Here is a 16,719-nt window from a genome sequence, read left to right on the forward strand (position 1 = left end):
GCCTGCCAAAAGCAGCCACAGCAAAAATACAGGCGCAGCGGCGCTCCCTCTAACCCCTTCTTCAGTGATTAGGAAAGCAGATTTCACTTAAAATCTAGTGTATTAAAGAGGCATATTCTAGTGATCCTGGATGGCTGCTGCGTCATGACCCTGAGGAATAGGTCTGCTTTGTATAGCCTTGCTGTGGCTGCTTCAGGATGAAGAGAAGCAGCCTTGGGAAACTAGTTAGAGCTGTGTGGGATAAGTTCAACTCCCCAAACTACCCGTAAGGTTAGGTACACCCTCTGTACAACCTGGAGTATAAATGTTACATCCTCCCATTATGAATCTCCACTGAAAAAGCTAACTACGTCAAATGTCAACATAGGAGTTACTGATTCATCCCAAAGGCTTCATCTAGCACTGAAGAGAGCCGGTAATAACAGCAAATGTCCCCCGTTCCACCCTGCCAGCCATCAGCGAAAGCACACGGAGATGGAGCTGCTCCCCGGGAACTCGCTAGCAGCTGGAGCTCAGCCAGGCCCTGAAGTACGGAACCTCCCCGCCTCTTCCAGCCGGCAAAGTCTCAGTCTCACTGGTTTGGTGTTTGGCCACCTGAGTAGCCAAGCCTCTTTCTCCTAAGCGCATGGGAAGGACCGGGAAAATGTATGAAAACTCTGTTAAAGTGTGATGCTGTTTCACTGAAAGTTAATCTGGTTGCTTTGAAAAGTTGCGTGACTTTCAGAGCGGTGTGTACGAATGAGGAGGTACGTAAGGGCCTCACTAAATAGAAGATGACTATGGGAGGGGGAATCAGGGTGGAGAAAGGTTCATGAGGAATTGGTTTTAGAGAATGACTTAATTCTGTTCACTTATCACGCAGTGTACAAGGTTGGGAGAGGCTGCAAGTATGGAGAAGGGTCAGGTACAGGACGGTAGGGGGGAATTTCATTCAGAAGAAACAAAACAGTGCAGAGTACAAACTCGTGTACTGAAGGAACTTCTAAGCAGAAAGTTCCGTGGCTGGAATTAACAGGAGGAAGTAAGTCTGGGTGCCTTTGTGGATCGCAGCGTGGCTATGGGCCGTTAATGCGACATGGCCGTTAAAAAGCCAAATACGAGCTGGAGTTGTTTTGGATACAGTATTTCCCTCAGACGGCGCGCGCGGCACTGCTGTTCTCATCTCTCGAGCCCCGTTCTTGCCGCCAGGCCCACGAGCGATGAGGTCAAGCTGGGCTGGGTGCAGAGAGTGGTTCAGAGGAGCAAAGAGCCGACCTCACAGGAGGAAACTAAAACAGTGGAGCTGGAAGCTTGCCAAATGTTGCAGCGTTTAGATGTGGTCAGAGAATATGAAAATCCCTCCCTAGGTGACCCTATCTGTTCGTATTTATACCCAGAGATGACACCGTTGAACACCAAGCAGCTGCCCTGTGTAGTTCAGCCAAAACAATTCAACGCTGTCCTGGGTATCTGCGTGGTTCCTCTTGCTGCAGTCACCTGCCGAGTGCGGGGAGCGAGTGCCGCAAGCGTTTAGATGTGGTCAGAGAATATGAAAATCCCTCCCTAGGTGACCCTATCTGTTCGTATTTATACCCAGAGATGACACCGTTGAACACCAAGCAGCTGCCCTGTGTAGTTCAGCCAAAACAATTCAACGCTGTCCTGGGTATCTGCGTGGTTCCTCTTGCTGCAGTCACCTGCCGAGTGCGGGGAGCGAGTGCCGCAGCCCTCGCTCGCGGCTGTCGTCTCCGCCTCGTCCTGCTGTTGGCCGGGCTCCCTTCCTCCCCGGCTGGCTTCCTTCCTGCTGCGGGAGCTGTCACGCTGCGGCTGCCTCTGCCGCACCTACTCCTCCAGTGCACAGTGGTGGCTTTGCCTCTGATGGGTGCTGTGTTTTCTCTCTGTGATTCACTCCTGGACTGCAGAATAGGAGCAGACTGAAGTGTCCTGCCGGAGGACAGTGCAGTGCAGAGTGCGAGGTGGTATCGACCTTTGAGCTGATCTGGAGAGAAGCCTTGACAGCCCTCGGGGATTTCCCTGGAGACAAAGCACCTGCTTCCTAACACTGCCCATTGCTTTAAAAAAGCTGAAGCTGAGCAGAGAGAAAAATAAGTGAATCCCCAGACCTAACAAGAGCTCGTTCTTTTCCACTTACCCATCTCCTAAGCGACCCAGGGACGGACTCCATACCCCTGTCTTTCAGACCAACAGAGGCATTCCCTTCTCGCATGATTTTCGCTTCTGAAGTCTTCATTTCCGAGCAGGTTATAGAAAGATGAGTTCTTCCCTCAGGAGGAGTGAGCAGATGTGACACACAGGGCAAACGCATCGCTCAGCTGTGAGGAGATGTTCTCTCTTCTGGTGTGAAGGGGTCGATCACTCGGCAACAGTGAAAGTCGTACATCAGGTATACACGGAGCATGCCCACTTGCCAGCGCATCCGTGCTGCTGGAGGGCTGCCGTTAACGCTGGTTTTCAAATGTCAGCCTCTGTATCCAGTTTATCTAACACGCTGAACCAGAGCTCCAAACGTGATCTCACTCCAGCAGCGTGCAGGCTGCGCAGGTTGTTGGCCTGAACAGATGTAGGAGGGCGTTGCTGCACAGCTGCTGCTCCAGGATTGACTTTGGTTCTGGCTTTCCTGTTCTGTTTGGTAGTGACCCTGCAAGTCCCCTGGGCAAGAGGGTGCTGGTGACCGCTGCTCTCGGCCTGCAAGGCCTAGTTTCTAATTGAAAGCTGGTTTCCATCTCGGCCAGTTTTTCAGTAGGTGAATGTTTATCTCCAATGCTTCATGTTCTAGCTGGCAGAAAATATCTGATAAATACACGTATCTACTCCAGACATTTCCCTCTGTAGACTTCTGTGCCCTGGCCCAGCCTGGAGCCTCGACTAACCCCGCTGCAGACTTCAGAGCACCTTCTGCTGGAGGCTGAGCTCCTTCCTCTGTGCTGAAGAAATGACGCTGTGCCCTGCAACACACACTTTCAAGCAGAAAAGGAAACCCGGTGTGCTGAAGGGCCGTGCCCTGCTGACTCACAAACACCTCTCCTGGGTATGCTCAGCCCCTCAGCTCAAGCGGTGGGGCCATTGCCTTTCTGAGAGCAATTGTAACTTTCATAAGTCCATCAGGCCAAATGTCCCCCCATTTTCAAGGTCAATGCCTCCTTGAACACATCTGTGCAATATGCCTAAAGTGGGGGATGGCATCTGTGCAGGGTTCAAGGAACAGATATCCCCTCAAAGAAGCTACAAAGCCCTTGTGTTGGTAGATGGTATCACATCTCTAAGAGCCTGTGACGTGTTTTTTGCAGCCCTCTAGGTGCAAGAGTGCACCCAGCTGTCTTGCTGCATTGCAAAGAGCATTCCTGGTTACTGTCGCTGTAAGACAGTTGTGCTTCTCCTGATCCCTGCAGTGCCAGTTCCCCACTTCCTTAGCCAAAATGAAGGTACTCCATTGCCTGTGTGTACTCCGCAGGGTATGCTTAGCGGGTGTTTTAGCTCCTCGCTCCCAAGAGCTTTGAAATTACATTTTATTCCTGTATGAAATCACACTGACAGCTCTCCTGTATTTTCACTGCACTCTGCATGCAAAGTGACCTTCCTCAACCTCTTCACATCCCTGAAGCCAAGGCACGAGCAGAGCTTGCTGTCGTTCTTTTTCCATATTTGAGTTACCGAAACATTCATTTCTTCCAAAATTTTTCCTAGTAATTCTTAGTAATCAAGAGTTTTCCTTTCCCAGTTGAAGTCCTTCCACATACCTAGCCGAAGCACTTCCAAGTATACAAAACTCAAACTGTCCTCTGGGATGGTGTTTGGTATCTCTGACTCTTCTCTTAGGACAAAGACTCGCTCCTGTTATCGCAGCAGGGAGAATCAGGAGCCTCCTACCTGTCACCAACCTCATTAATTCCACCACTGCTTCTAAAAACAGCTGTAGTGGCTGAAAACCTTTTGGATACCGGAGCCAGGAGCCTGGTGCTCGGGAGAAATCCTGCCGGATCGACCCAGGGATGTGGGAGCTGGTGCAGCTGCAAGTTCACACCCTACAGGTTCCAGGTGCCCGGATAACAGCAGGCTCTGCCGCTGCACCTTCCCCCTTGCCTTCTTAGCCCCGAAATCTTTGGTGCAGCGCTGCTGCTCACGCTGTGGTACTGCTACAGACAGCAGTTTGCAGCGTTAGTCAAACAGAGCCCTGAAGAGCAGGGGTATCTTTGCCAGCCGCGAAAGGAGAAGGACAGAAGGACCCTGTCACCCGAATCCTGTCCCTCCAAGGCAGCATGTCAAAGTGAGTCAGTAGCATCAGGGCTTGGGAGACCCATTGCTATTTATGAGCTTCCATAAATGATGTCCCAGCACAAAGGAAAGTCCGTGGTAGCCAAGAAACCATTCCTACCGGTTGAATAGCTGGCAAGGGAGGACAGAAACCACATCCAGCCCAGAGACTCACTCAGCTGAAGGTATTTGGAGGCTCAAAATTTCTCATGGAAATGATAACATCTCGTTGCCCTGTTCTTGCACTTCTCTAGAGACTCAGGGCAGCTATCACAGGTGATGCTGGGCTAAACAGACCCTTGACCTGATTTAGTTCAGCTGTTCTTATGTTTGAAGGGGCCAGGCAATGAGTTGAGAAGGGAAGTGTCCTTTATTAGTAGTATATATACACCCTCTGCTTCAGGCTGTGCAAAAGACCCAGCAATAGAGTGGTGTTGGACTGCCTTCTCGTGCCCATCTTCCCTTCTCTTCCCCCAGTTACCCCCTCATGATCCCATACTCCACTGCACCCCTAGATGCATTGGGGTCTTCCTACCCTTCCTGTCCTCCACATTGTGTTTTGCTACAACACTGCGTAGCTAAAGCTTGACGGTGCCTGTGGAAAAAGGCAGGTTTTGTGCCATTTATACTATCGCTTCCCAGCAGAGATGCCCTACAGACCCCAGAGCTCTCTGCATTTCCCTTCCTATTCCCAAACTCCGTGTTGCAGCTCCGTGTGAGGAGCCCACTGGAAATGGCCAGCATCCGTCATGTACTGGGCAGCTCGGGCTGGCGCTTTTTCTGAGCTTTGGCATTTTTTTGCGGACACGGTGAGGAGCTCCCCTGGCACGAGCACGTCACCAGGAGGGCAGGCGGGTTTCTTGCTCCCTGCCAGTCTTCAACGTGGCAGGGCTGGCTCGTAGTGCTGATGCTCTGCAGTTTTGCAGCCAGCACCATTAATCTGCAGGTCTCCGAGCTCTTGACAGCTATTGAGTTAATTAAAGTTTGCACTCTCCCTTTGGACTGAATGAACGAAAACCCATTTTGGTTTGATGGAGATCTCTTCGGTGGTGCTCACTTATAGCCCGGTTCTCAGGAACAGAAAGGCCTTTTCCCATCACTTTAACGGTATGAAAGGACCCTAGAGTGCACGTAACTCTCCGCTAACTTCCCTGGGTGTAATGCAGAAGGTGATTAATCAGATATATTACTGTTCTAAACTGCTGCGGGTTCTCCCTCATTGAGTTTTCCCATCTCTTTTCTCGTGCTGTGTCCCCAGGCCTCAGCTGTAACCCAAGATACCAGGAGATATAAATTTTATGTTCCTACAAATACGTATAACACGGAAAACTTTATCACTCCTTAAATATAAAAATGCACGTTTTGTGTTTGACAAGTCTTCATGTCTCTGTGGAAAATACCTCTGTTGAGAAACAGGAGCAGGACTTGGCTGATTTTGATATTTTCATGGCTTTTCCAGAACTTTTGGTCCTCAGTGATCCCTTTTATCTGTAAATTACATATTGCTTAAATCCTGAAGCGTCCCAAAATGTGGTTGAAGCTTATTAAGAAATGTCATTTATTTAAATGTAAGTTAGAACTGCTCATAAGAGCTGTCCCAAGGCAAAGCTCAGGTTTCTGTCCTGTCTCCAGCCCTGGGAGCTACGGTCCACTCTGCAGCCCACTTTTTGTCCACGTCACTCTTCCAGCCCCTGTCCCTCTGCTCCTTGGCCTTTTCCACTCGTTGTCTGCCAGGCACACGTACACCCGCGTTACCCACGTGCACCGGGTGCTGTTTGCCCTGGGGGTTTGGCACGAGTGGACGTACAAACTGGAACCAGTTCTGCTCCTGAGCCATGGAGCCAACAGCGTCATTCATTTCTGTAGCAGCCATGACAGTGTCTGGATCTCGCGCTTTATATTTACCGGATTGTAGATGTAATTACCAGATTATTATCGTGTATTTACCAGATTGCTTTAGTAGAAGAAGGATCACATCGTTTCTGCTGGTGGAGTAATAAAAGCATTTAACTTCACAGGGCATTTGTTCGTTTGAGGTGTTTGTAATCTTGGAAACAGAGAGGTTTGTGCCTTGAGTATCCCTGTAACACATCAGTTAACGCACAGAATATAGTGTCTGTTGGCATACAGAAGTCCACTGTATTTTCCCCAGCATTTTAAATGATTGTTTAACTGGCAGGAGATAGTGGTAATACTGTAACATAAGGACAAAGTTAATTAACAGAATAAGAGTGCCTACCAATGGATGCAGCTACAAAGGTGTCCCTCTCTCTCCGCATGATGCCATGTATGGATCCAACAGTATGTTTAGAGAGAGGAGGAGATATTTTCCTGATAACAGAAATCAGCTGCACTCTGGATGCTTCTTGCAAGGTGCTGGAGAGAGCCAGGGTTGGATGGAGGTATGGATGACTGCCGGACCTCACTTGGCCATGGGTGCTGAGGAGGACAAAGCTCATCTCCTGTTATTTTCCTGTGCAAGTGCCGTGTTGTGCAGCAAGAAATTACTTCGCAGGGTCACTTAATAGGAGAAATGCAGTCACAGAGTGGGTAAACTTTTCAGCAGGGCCTGTTGCGACAGGACAAGGGGGAATGGCCTTAAACTAAAGGGGGGTAGATTTAGACTAGATAGAAGGAAGAAATGTTTTACGCTGAGGGTGGTGAAGCACTGGCCCAGGTTGCCCAGAGAGGTGGTGGATGCTCCATCCCTGGAAACATTCCAGGTCAGGTTGGACGGGGCTCTGAGCAACTGGTCTAGTTGAAGATGTCCCTGCCCAGGGCAGGGGGGTTGGACTAGATGGCCTTTAGAGGTCCCTTCCGACCCAAACTATTCATGATTCTATAATTTAACTGGCTTCTCTGACAGCCTGTATAGGGCTGCTAGATACAGTCTCTCTTTCCACTGCATTGCTACACTTGGTATTTTTAACTTGGCTTCTATGTTTGGACTAAATTTGGGCTTGTCCTTCCTAGATGAAAAGGCACATCGGTGTCCTGCTGTGCTTGGCTTAGTCTCAGCTCGGTCACCTCCAAGTTTGTCCGCGCAATTAGAACCGCCTTGTCTGCTCCCGTGGTGCATCCTCTGCTTGGCTTTATCCAACAAATGCCTTTCCTTGACCCTCACTTCTCAGGCAGTTCCTGTATCCTGCCACGGTGCTGCCAAAACCGACCCTGCCCATCCTGCCCGGTGTGTGGGCAGGGGCAGGACCCACCGGGCTACCCGGCTTCCCACTGCCATCCTGCCATGCCAAGCAAACAGGGATAGTGGGGAGCACCTGGCTGTCCTAAATGATTCTCTGGGAGCACTGCCAATGCCTCCACAGTTTTTCTGTTCCAAGTAAGCGTCTTCCCCTAATTTCTGCACACATGAACAGACCACAGAATTAATGCTGAGGTATCCAAAGCTCTATTATGGTCACACTTGGTCTTATTTACTGCTGCTACCAGAATGGAGATTTAATGCCATAAATCTAGCGGTGAGTTTAAGAATGGCTGTTGAGGATTCCCATTACTTCTGTAAGGTGCTATAGGAGTTGTTTTCAAAGCACGGGCAGCTCACAGCCAGTGAAAGAGGATTGCATGGTGCTTCCCATAAGGCTTGGCTTCATTACATGTCATTTTGTCAGACCGTAACTGCTTGGGCTGAAATTCCCCATAGCTCATGCCTGCCTCATTGGGCTGCAGGGGAAGGTGGGGAGGAGAGAGAAAACTGGAGTGTAATGAAAAGAGGAGGGGGTTGTGATTTTGGGGCGCAGGTACAGACCTGGGGAGCAGCGTAGTTTGGGGAGGTGGTGCTTGGCTGAAAGGCAGAGGTGAGCAAGCATGGCCCCGCTGCGGGCTCAGACACTGTGGGGCCGCACGAGTGGTCCGGCCGTGGGGGGTGACAGCGTGTGGGCAGGGAGGCCAGCGGGCACGAGGCCAGTGCTTGGGCAGGGAGTAGCCTCAGGGGAGCCGGAGGCAGGGCAGGGGCTGAGGGAGGCAGGACCAATGGGGAGGGATGGGAGGGTAAACCGCCTGTCTCCCCTGCGTCCAGCGTCGGGCCGTATGCATGTTCCTCCGTGGCAAACCGGCGGGCTCCAAGGCACAGCGACCCTCCAGCATCGGTCCAGGACTGTCTGGTGAAGGTCTGGTTTCTCCCATTCGTTTTTCAGGCTGGGAAAGGGTGTGCAAGAAACTGCACCAAAGGTGCCGTGGGATGGTGAAGGGTGTCTCTTCAAGGCCAGTTGGCTCTCCAGGGACTTTCACTGCACGATGGCCTCCTAAGTTTTGCATTAGAGCAAAAATGCATTATTCAGTGGTGGGAATTGTGCTCTGCTTGGTGCACGGGTTAAACTCCTGCTGGCCACAGAGCTGTTAATTGACCCTGGAGCTCCTACTGCAGCTGCTTTTGAAGTACCCAAAGGTTGGGTTTGTCTTCATGGGCAGTACCTGCCATCACAGCGGTTTCTCCGCCACGTTGCCTCTGAGTTATTCCGGGGTGGTTTTCTGGGGCTGTTGCACACCAAGTTTCCCAGCTGCCCAGGAGATGGCACTCCTGCATTTGGACAATGTGTGCAACCGGTCCCCAGACGGCACCAGAGATTTCCTGAGGAGCGGTTTGAGGCTTGCAGGGAAACCCAAGTCGTAGGCTGTATGTTTGGCTCTGCTGAGGACGGAGAAGGCTACGTTTGCAGGGACTGATGGTCTGTCCTATTCTGTGAGATACCAAAACTGGGGTGGTGAGCCATCAGCAATGAGGACAGTCTGTGCTCAGCAGACAAGTGTTCCTGGGTACGTATTAACGGTGCAAATCTCAGCAAGGAGGCAGTGTTGCTGTCAAGGAGGTATCACCATAGATGACCTGGAGATGGGAGGTCTGTGCAGCTTCAGCTCCTCCAGGTTTGAAGGCTTCAATCACAGCCAGATGAAAGCATCCTTGCGAGGACTGAGCCCACTGTAACAAAGCCTGACCACTGGCTGCCCCTTCCCAAGTGGAGCCATGGCTGGTGCCTTTAGCGTTCACATGGGGAGCGCGTGATGGGAACCATCATCATTGCCAACCCCTGCCCCTACCAGGAGCCCCATCTGTCTCCCTGCTCCCCACTTCCAGCCCTCAGCTACTGTCATCCTTCCCCTTGGTCCCCATCCTCCCTCACCTGCACCAGCATCCCCAAGACACCCTTGTCCTGCCGGGGCTCTCTGTCCTCTTTCCAGCCCAGCTCAGGGGCTGTGCCCTCTGTCCATCTCCTGTCCCGCACTCGTTCACCTTTCTTGTCCTTTGGTCTGTGGGAGGTGACATTCTCAGTGGGGCAGTTTTCTGCTCAAAGGAGGAACAGCAGAGCTGAGCAAGGGACAGAGTTGCTGGAAGGGTGCTAGGAGCCATCCTCGATGCACAGCCCTTCACAGAGGCTGCTGGAGATAACCAGCAACAACTCGGGATCTAACTCGGGGTTGCTGCAAACTTGTCTTTGTCTTTACAGATCAGGAGGCACGTAAAATGTCTTTTACCCTTGGGGTGAAGGCAAATGATCGTTTGCTAAGCAAAATGTTGAGCCCATCGAGGAATTCCATCACTGAACCCATCTAGGTTCTATCTCAACAAGGGACAAACAACAAATGCGCCAGGCAATGCCACCTCCTTGGGCACAAGCTGATGTGTCTCACCTCACAGTTGCCTGTCCTGGGCTGCAGCATCAAAATTCTTCTTCCTTTTGTTGTTCTCCTCAACAGACGGTCATCAGTGTGAGTGTTAGTGATGTGCACCTGCAAGGAGACTTCAGATCGCAAATACGCTGCAGATAGTGCTTGTAAATCTGGAGACAGCTGGGCCCAAAGAGAGTCAACCAAAAAGAGCATCTTCCCAAATGAGAAGATCCCTGGCATGAGAAACCAGCTAGGGAAAAAGAAAGAAAGCAAACTTCTCGGGATTATTTTTAGGGTAGAAACAGAACTTTGTAGTGGAAAAATGCTGTCACAGTGCTCTGCTCAGCACTCCAAAAAATGGTGGTTGCAGTCATGTTGCAGAGCCATAAACTCCTCTGGGAAATGGAGCCTCTTCATCCCTTTTCTCTTTAAAATCACATAAGCAATTCTAAAAAATCCCCCTATTGAAATTCTGTTCTTTAGTAGATGCTTTGTAGTCTTTATTCTTTAAACTTTGCAAATATTTATGGTTATATAAAACTGTACTGAAGTGGTCACTTGTCTACTTAAGGATGGAAAACCTTGTTGTTCTTCAAACTTTTGCAACCCTAAAAGCTTCTTTTCAAATGTTTCTTTGTGGATGTAGAAGTCCGGTGCCTTTTCATCATAGCTGCCAGATGCCATCTCAGTTTGAACAGGGAAATAAATCCATGTACAAATGCACACCCAAAAAAACCTCCTCAGGCTGAATGCTGTAGAAAACCCTTTCAACACGAAATACTCACATTAGTTGGGCAATTAATTTGTTGTCTTGTGATTCCTTTGCAAACTTAGGATGAGAAGGCAGCTTGTTCTCCTGACCGGCCAGTTCTTCCTTTGATGCCTGTCTCAGGCTGAAGGCTGTTTAAGAAGCAGTGGCACTTAAAAAGGCTGTTTTAAAGTTGAAAGACGTACATATAGGAAATAGAAGTGTTTGGACTCATTTGAAACAGCCTTCCACTCCTGTTAAACCCTGGTGGAACTAAGGGGATTTATCTGAGACAATGAGTTGAATACAAGGAGGAGATAAACCTGCCTCTCTGCGGATGTTCTCAGATTTTCCCTCTTCAGAGACAAAAGCAGAAGATTTACAAGTCTGGTACATGCGTGTTTGGAGAGTGAGTTTGAGGACCTGGTGACCCACAGGAGCAAGGAGCCGGCGAGCAGTGGGAGAGGTGATGCGTGGGGCTCACGGGGCTGGCCGTGCCGCCGGTCTGGCTCACGGCCAGGCAGTGCAGAGCAGGGGCTCATGCCCCGGCTTGCTTGCCCTGAGGGCAGCTGGGGAGATGCAGCACTGGTGACATTCCCGGCAGCTTCCAAACACATGCTTTGACTTGGAGACGTTTGACCTGCTGGTTTGCAAAGCCCTTCTTTGGGTCACTTACTCCCTCCCTTGGTAGACCTTTAATTATGCAGGATCCCTGGACACATTGTCCTGCTGATCTATTGGCTGTTCTTGGGATCTGCGCTTGAAAACTACTTCCTCTTGTGTTCCCACACCTTGAGCAATGATGTTCCTCAGTCAGCTCCCATGACTATTCAGACCTCCCAGTTACCCTGTCCTGCTCTTCCAGGCTGGTGGCAGCACCACAGCCTGTGAGCACCTCCCAGCTGGAGCCCTCAATGCTTGCACCAAAACTGCAGGCTGCAGCAGAAAGCCCTGCTGGGCCGTGAGTCTTGGTCTTGCAAATGGATGTTGCACCTTGTTGAAATGGGTATTTGATGGAATGAGATGCACGCACCGGAGTAAGGGGGAGTGCAAGGACCCAAACAGCTCTGCTGATGGGAAGTCCTGCAGCTGCTCTGAGATTGTGTCTCTGTGCAGGGCTTTGCTTAACTGTGCACTGGTGTAAAACAGGGCATCTTTCTCCGGTTCATGCCTCAGCTGCACAAAATTGGAGGACATTTGGGTCCTTCTGGGGCCACCTTGGCCTGTTATCCCCCAAGACACAAGCAGCTGAGGTTGCTGTGGGTTTCTTTCAGAAGGGCATTTCAATCCTTCTCTGTGAGTCTCTTTTCTCCTCCTTTCTCCTGCCCTGTGACTCTCTGCAAGGAAGACTTTTGGTTTTGGGGAGGATTCATGGACTACCAGAAGTCAACCCTGCCCCAAGTGCTCCAAAGTCAGGACGAGCCCGAGTTATGATCCTAAATGCAACTTTGGTCATGACATGCTTCTCCCCTGCACCTCAGGGAGCTGTCAGCAACCAAAATGAGGGCTTGCCATGCACCCCAGTGCCCACTGGACCACACAGTGCCAGGCTCAGCGCTGGCTCCCTGGGCATCGTGCAGGCAGGAGCCACCATAAATAAAGCAGGACCTGAGGGCAGGGGACAGCCCCTGGGGTGGCTGAGCCTGCCACTGCGCTGTCCCCACTGATGCTCCCCAGAGGGTAACGTGGTCTCCCGCAGTGCTTCGCGTTGGGAGCTGCAGGCAGCCGATGGCCTCATGTCTTTCAGATAAAAAGGAGAGAGACGATTAATCCTGGAGCCAGAAGAGCCACAAAGAGGGGACTTCAGGGAGGATTTAGTTAGCAGTGGCCCAGATACATCAAACTGTCTCCTGCATAAAGCAATATCCCATTAGCGCGCCTCTGTGCAACACAGCTTACGTTACTTATCCTATTAGATGACTGACGCTGCTTTGATATATTCCAAGGAGACTGTGCTAAACTTTCTGTCAGTTTTCCCCGACTGATTTCAGTCAATCACCTCCAATGGAGACGGCTGCCTGCCTGGTGGTGCGGTGACATCCGTGTCCCTGCCAGGCAGGCAGGATCCTGGTGGGGTGGGCAGAGCAGCGCCTGATGAGCTCGCGGGGGTCCAGCTGCGGGAAAACCCCAACCCCATCACGTGCCACGGTTCACATAGGGCTGCCAGGGGATGTCCCCAAACAGCACCAGCATCACTGACCCCCTCCCAGTGTGGCAGTGAGCACTGCCCGGTTCCTGGCTCATAGCACATGCGATGGGTGCAGGTCCCATGGAGACACCAACAGATGCTCTTTCTCTTTGCTCCTAGTGCCAAGGCATGTGCCACGTGTGCCAGCGTCACCCCTCCTTTCCCCGCAGTGGTGGACAGGCTCAGTCGGTGATCGAGGAAGGCCACATTTGTCTCCTGGATGCTGATCTTGGAGCCGAGCTCTCCTGGCTCCAGCCTGGAGACTAATTCAGCTGGACTCTAATTTCTTCCCAACATCAGTGAGTTGTTGAACTGGACCAAAAGGCTCCAGCTTTACTCTGTACCTGCGAGCCTGGAGCATGTTTTTGGGCTGGTCATCTTGCTCAAACAGGAGGAGCTGTCAGCAGTCTTCCCTCCGCACAGGCGTGTGCTGGGGCAGCACCGTCCCTGGTACCAAAGTGCCAGTCCTCAGGTACTGTTTTGAGGGAGATGGCAGTAGATGGCCATCCCAGAGACAAATATAGATACTTACATATTTTCAGTCACCGTTTCACTATCAGAGCCAATAAAGCCATCTCTGTTACCAGATTTCTGTAGCTCCTCAGCCCAGGGCTCAGCCCTGGCACCACGGCACAGGCAGCCGCACCACAGAAGTGTGCAACGGGCAAACTCCGCTCAACAGCTCAACCCCAACCCTCCCAAAGTCCTGGCCAGGAAATATCTGCTCACAGCTGAGCATCGCCAAGGGGAAACTCTGCCTTGGGGTCAGTTGCAGCTGTGGGGTATCCTGCAGGTGCTGGGGCCTCTTTTGTACCCACGCGGACAAGAAGTAGGGAGCTGTGGCCACCTCTGAGCCTGGAGGTGGCCTTTGCACCCAACCACAGCAGCTTTCCTTCGGCACCCAAGGGTCTCTTTGAGAAGGGGTCCTCTCCCCTCTCTTTGCTGATCCCTACTTGGTAAGAAATTGCTCTGGCCTAAAAGAAGCATTTTTTATAGGCTGGGGACTGGGCAGGGAAGCTCCTCCATATGCACTGTGTTTCCATGACTGGGGAATTGAGAGGAGCAAGGAGACACCCATCCTAGGGCCAAGTCACACAGCTCTCGCTGTATCACAGGTCTCACTGTAGCACTCAGCATTGGCCAAGAGGAGACGATGTCAAGCTGCTGTTTAATCGGTTTTCACTTTCTGGGGAAGCTTGGTGACCCCAGCTAATGGACACAGTGCCTCCGCCTGGCATGGTGTCCATGCTCCTGCTGAGGCTTTGCTTCAGGTCCCCCAGGAGCAAGAGCCTCTCCTAGGCCACCCACCACCTCTCGCTGCAGCAGGACAACGGGGCTGGACCACGGCGCTGCTGAAACCATCCCGAGGCAAGGGCCAGCCTGGAGGGGAGCTGCAGGCTCCTGAGATGCGGGAACCAGGACAGGGCAGTAATTGCTGGAGTTGGGGCTTGGCTGAGGCCTGCCAAGCCTGTAGCCATAGCCAAATTATTAGGACAGGGGAGGAAGAAAGCTGCCTAACACCAGCAGTTATGGCATGTTATTTCATGGGACAAGTAGCCTTGACCTCAAAATATTTCCCATCTGTGGGCAGAGGGAAGAGGATGCTGTAATCGAGTGTTGTAGCACTGCAAAGCAAATGATGTTCTGCTGAACTGATAAAACCTGGCATCCACGTCGCTGTGGGGCTGCGCATGCTGTGAGTGCATATGAAAATTCACTGGCTTGAAAGTAAAAGGGTGTTGGAAGTGCCTCTTTGGAGGATGGCCCTGGGATGATATGAAGACATCTGTATCATCTTATTTCTTCCATGCTTGGGTTGGAATACGAAGGATTTCGTCCGGAGAGCTGGATTTTACCAATAACACTGGCAAATTCCAACGTCCTTGTGTTTCATGACCTTGTGCGCGCTGTGCCAGGGGGCAATGCTCACGGACCTGGCCAAGGGGACAGCTTGGCCCCCCTGCGGGGGGAGCGCGGCTGATGTGCAGGTGCTGGGGACACCAGGGAGGTACCAAATCTCAGCACAACTGTTATATGTGGATATGAATAAGGGAGAAAAAGGGGTATAATTAGAGAATTTGGCTAACATTTTTAATTTTAACTCCAATAAAATTAAAAAACTGAGCGTAACTCTTGTCACGCTCAGTCTGGTGCCAATGCCACCTTTCAAAAGCCATGTTCGAACCTGTCCCTCTGCTAAAGACTGTCCGTGATATCTGTATCTACACACTGTGACTCCTCAAGCCCCTTTCCTCTGAGGACTTGCAGTACTTGCAGTGCACAAAGTGGTGATGAGATCAGCAACGACCTGCCCTACCTGCAAGATGGCTCCTAACAATCCCAGCCTTTCCCCAGGCTGAAATTTCGTGGACGCAGAGTCCACATAGCAGACCAGGGACTCTCCTTCCCCATCAGGGAAGATCAAGTGTTAAATCATCGCAGTGGTTTAAATGAACGGCGTGGAGGTACTACCGTAAAAGCACTTAATTTCGTTCTTGGCTTGCTAATCAGTTCATCCGTGGCGACAAAGTCCAGGTTTTGGAAGACGGAAAGTAATGAGCGGCGTGCCCCTCCACCCCTGAACCCGCTGCGGCTGTTTGCAGAGCGGGCCCCCAGGTTTCAGCTCGCCAGCGGCTGGAGGCAGCAGATGGCATCGCTGCACAACACGTCTGCTGCTCGCCCGCAGCCATGAAGCCATTCAGAGGATTATATTTCTCAGATCACGTTTGCTAGCCATTAAATCCCTCCATTTTAAGCCATTTCCTTCTCAATGACAAGTTTACACACTGGTCCAGTGCTTATGCATATCTGTTTCCCTTTTCACTCCTGTGCCAGTCAATGGTCACATTGTGTCTTGAGAGCGTTTAGGAGGAAATTGGGGCGCTGCAGGTAGGTGACATGGTTATATTGTACCTGCTGTCTCACGTTGTCCTTTGGGCTCACGGGGGGACAGAAGACATGCTCTGAAGGGGAGGTGCTGTGCTGGGTTCCCAGGGGAAAGAGACGCAGCTCCTGCCTGCGGTGGGAGCCACTGGGGTCAGCTCGCTGGTGTGTCAAGTGTTCTGATTTCTGGTAGCTGGTTCTCCGGAGGTCCCACCGGCCCTGGAGGTCCCCTGGCCCCATACAGCCACAGGGAAGGGGCTCAGCCTCCTGACAACCATGAGAAGTTTCTGTCTCGTAGTTGAGACCAGGAGCACCTCCCACAACGTCCCTTTGCTCATTCCTGCCCCCAGCTGCCACTGGGGCTGCAGGGTCGGGTTTTCTGCCACGGGGGTGTCAGCATTGCTCCCGTGGCATCTCCTGGTCACTTCTGGGTGCCTCTTCCCTCCCTGCAGAGCACCACGGTCGCAACCAGGAGGGGTGGGATGTGCTGCAGGAGCCTTGCTTGCACAATGAACCTTTAATCCATAACCACAGGATAGGGAATAGGACGATGCAGTTCCTGGTGGTGATCTTGGGTTTTCAGTAGGTGAAGAGGCCAATGGCCTCCTGCTTTAATGGCCAGATGCAGCTCTGGGATTTCTGTGTGGAAGCAGTAAGTCCATGCAGGCTGGGAGAGGAAAGGCTGGGAGTGTCCCAGCCTTTGCTGACCATCTTTGTTTGCTTCGTACACAGTGGATTTTAATTAATCCCACATTTCATCCCACTGGCAGGGGGCAAGAAGATCCTTTTCACCTGCTCCATCCCTTCTGCATGCAGATTTGGGATCAGGAGGCAGTTTACCGGGGCGGGTGGTTGTTACAGGTCTGCTCTGCTTGGCAGCAAATGTCACCCCAGGCGTTGGCTGCTGCTGGAGGGATGCAGGAGAGCACCAGCGTCCTCCTGCTTGCTCTGCCCCGCACCAGTGGTCTGTCACCCTGACGGTCTCATTTACGCTGGTGCGGGGATGGTTCCTGCTTGGGTGAACTCT

The 16,719-nt window shown here is 51.6% G+C and overlaps 1 protein-coding gene across 1 annotated transcript in view; it reads left to right on the forward strand.

Annotated features, from left to right (window-relative positions):
• The window catches only part of LOC103916619 (fibrinogen-like protein A), a 30,683-nt gene that overhangs the window by 7,684 nt on the left and 6,280 nt on the right, over window positions 1–16,719 (forward strand). The window contains exon 2 of the mRNA XM_009323631.1: window positions 16,001–16,061. Within this exon, the coding sequence (XP_009321906.1) occupies window positions 16,001–16,061 (61 nt within the window). The remainder of the gene's footprint in view (window positions 1–16,000; window positions 16,062–16,719) is intronic.

This window comes from Pygoscelis adeliae, unplaced genomic scaffold (assembly GCF_000699105.1).
Source record: "Pygoscelis adeliae isolate BGI_AS28 unplaced genomic scaffold, ASM69910v1 Scaffold325, whole genome shotgun sequence".
Classification (NCBI taxonomy): domain Eukaryota; kingdom Metazoa; phylum Chordata; class Aves; order Sphenisciformes; family Spheniscidae; genus Pygoscelis; species Pygoscelis adeliae.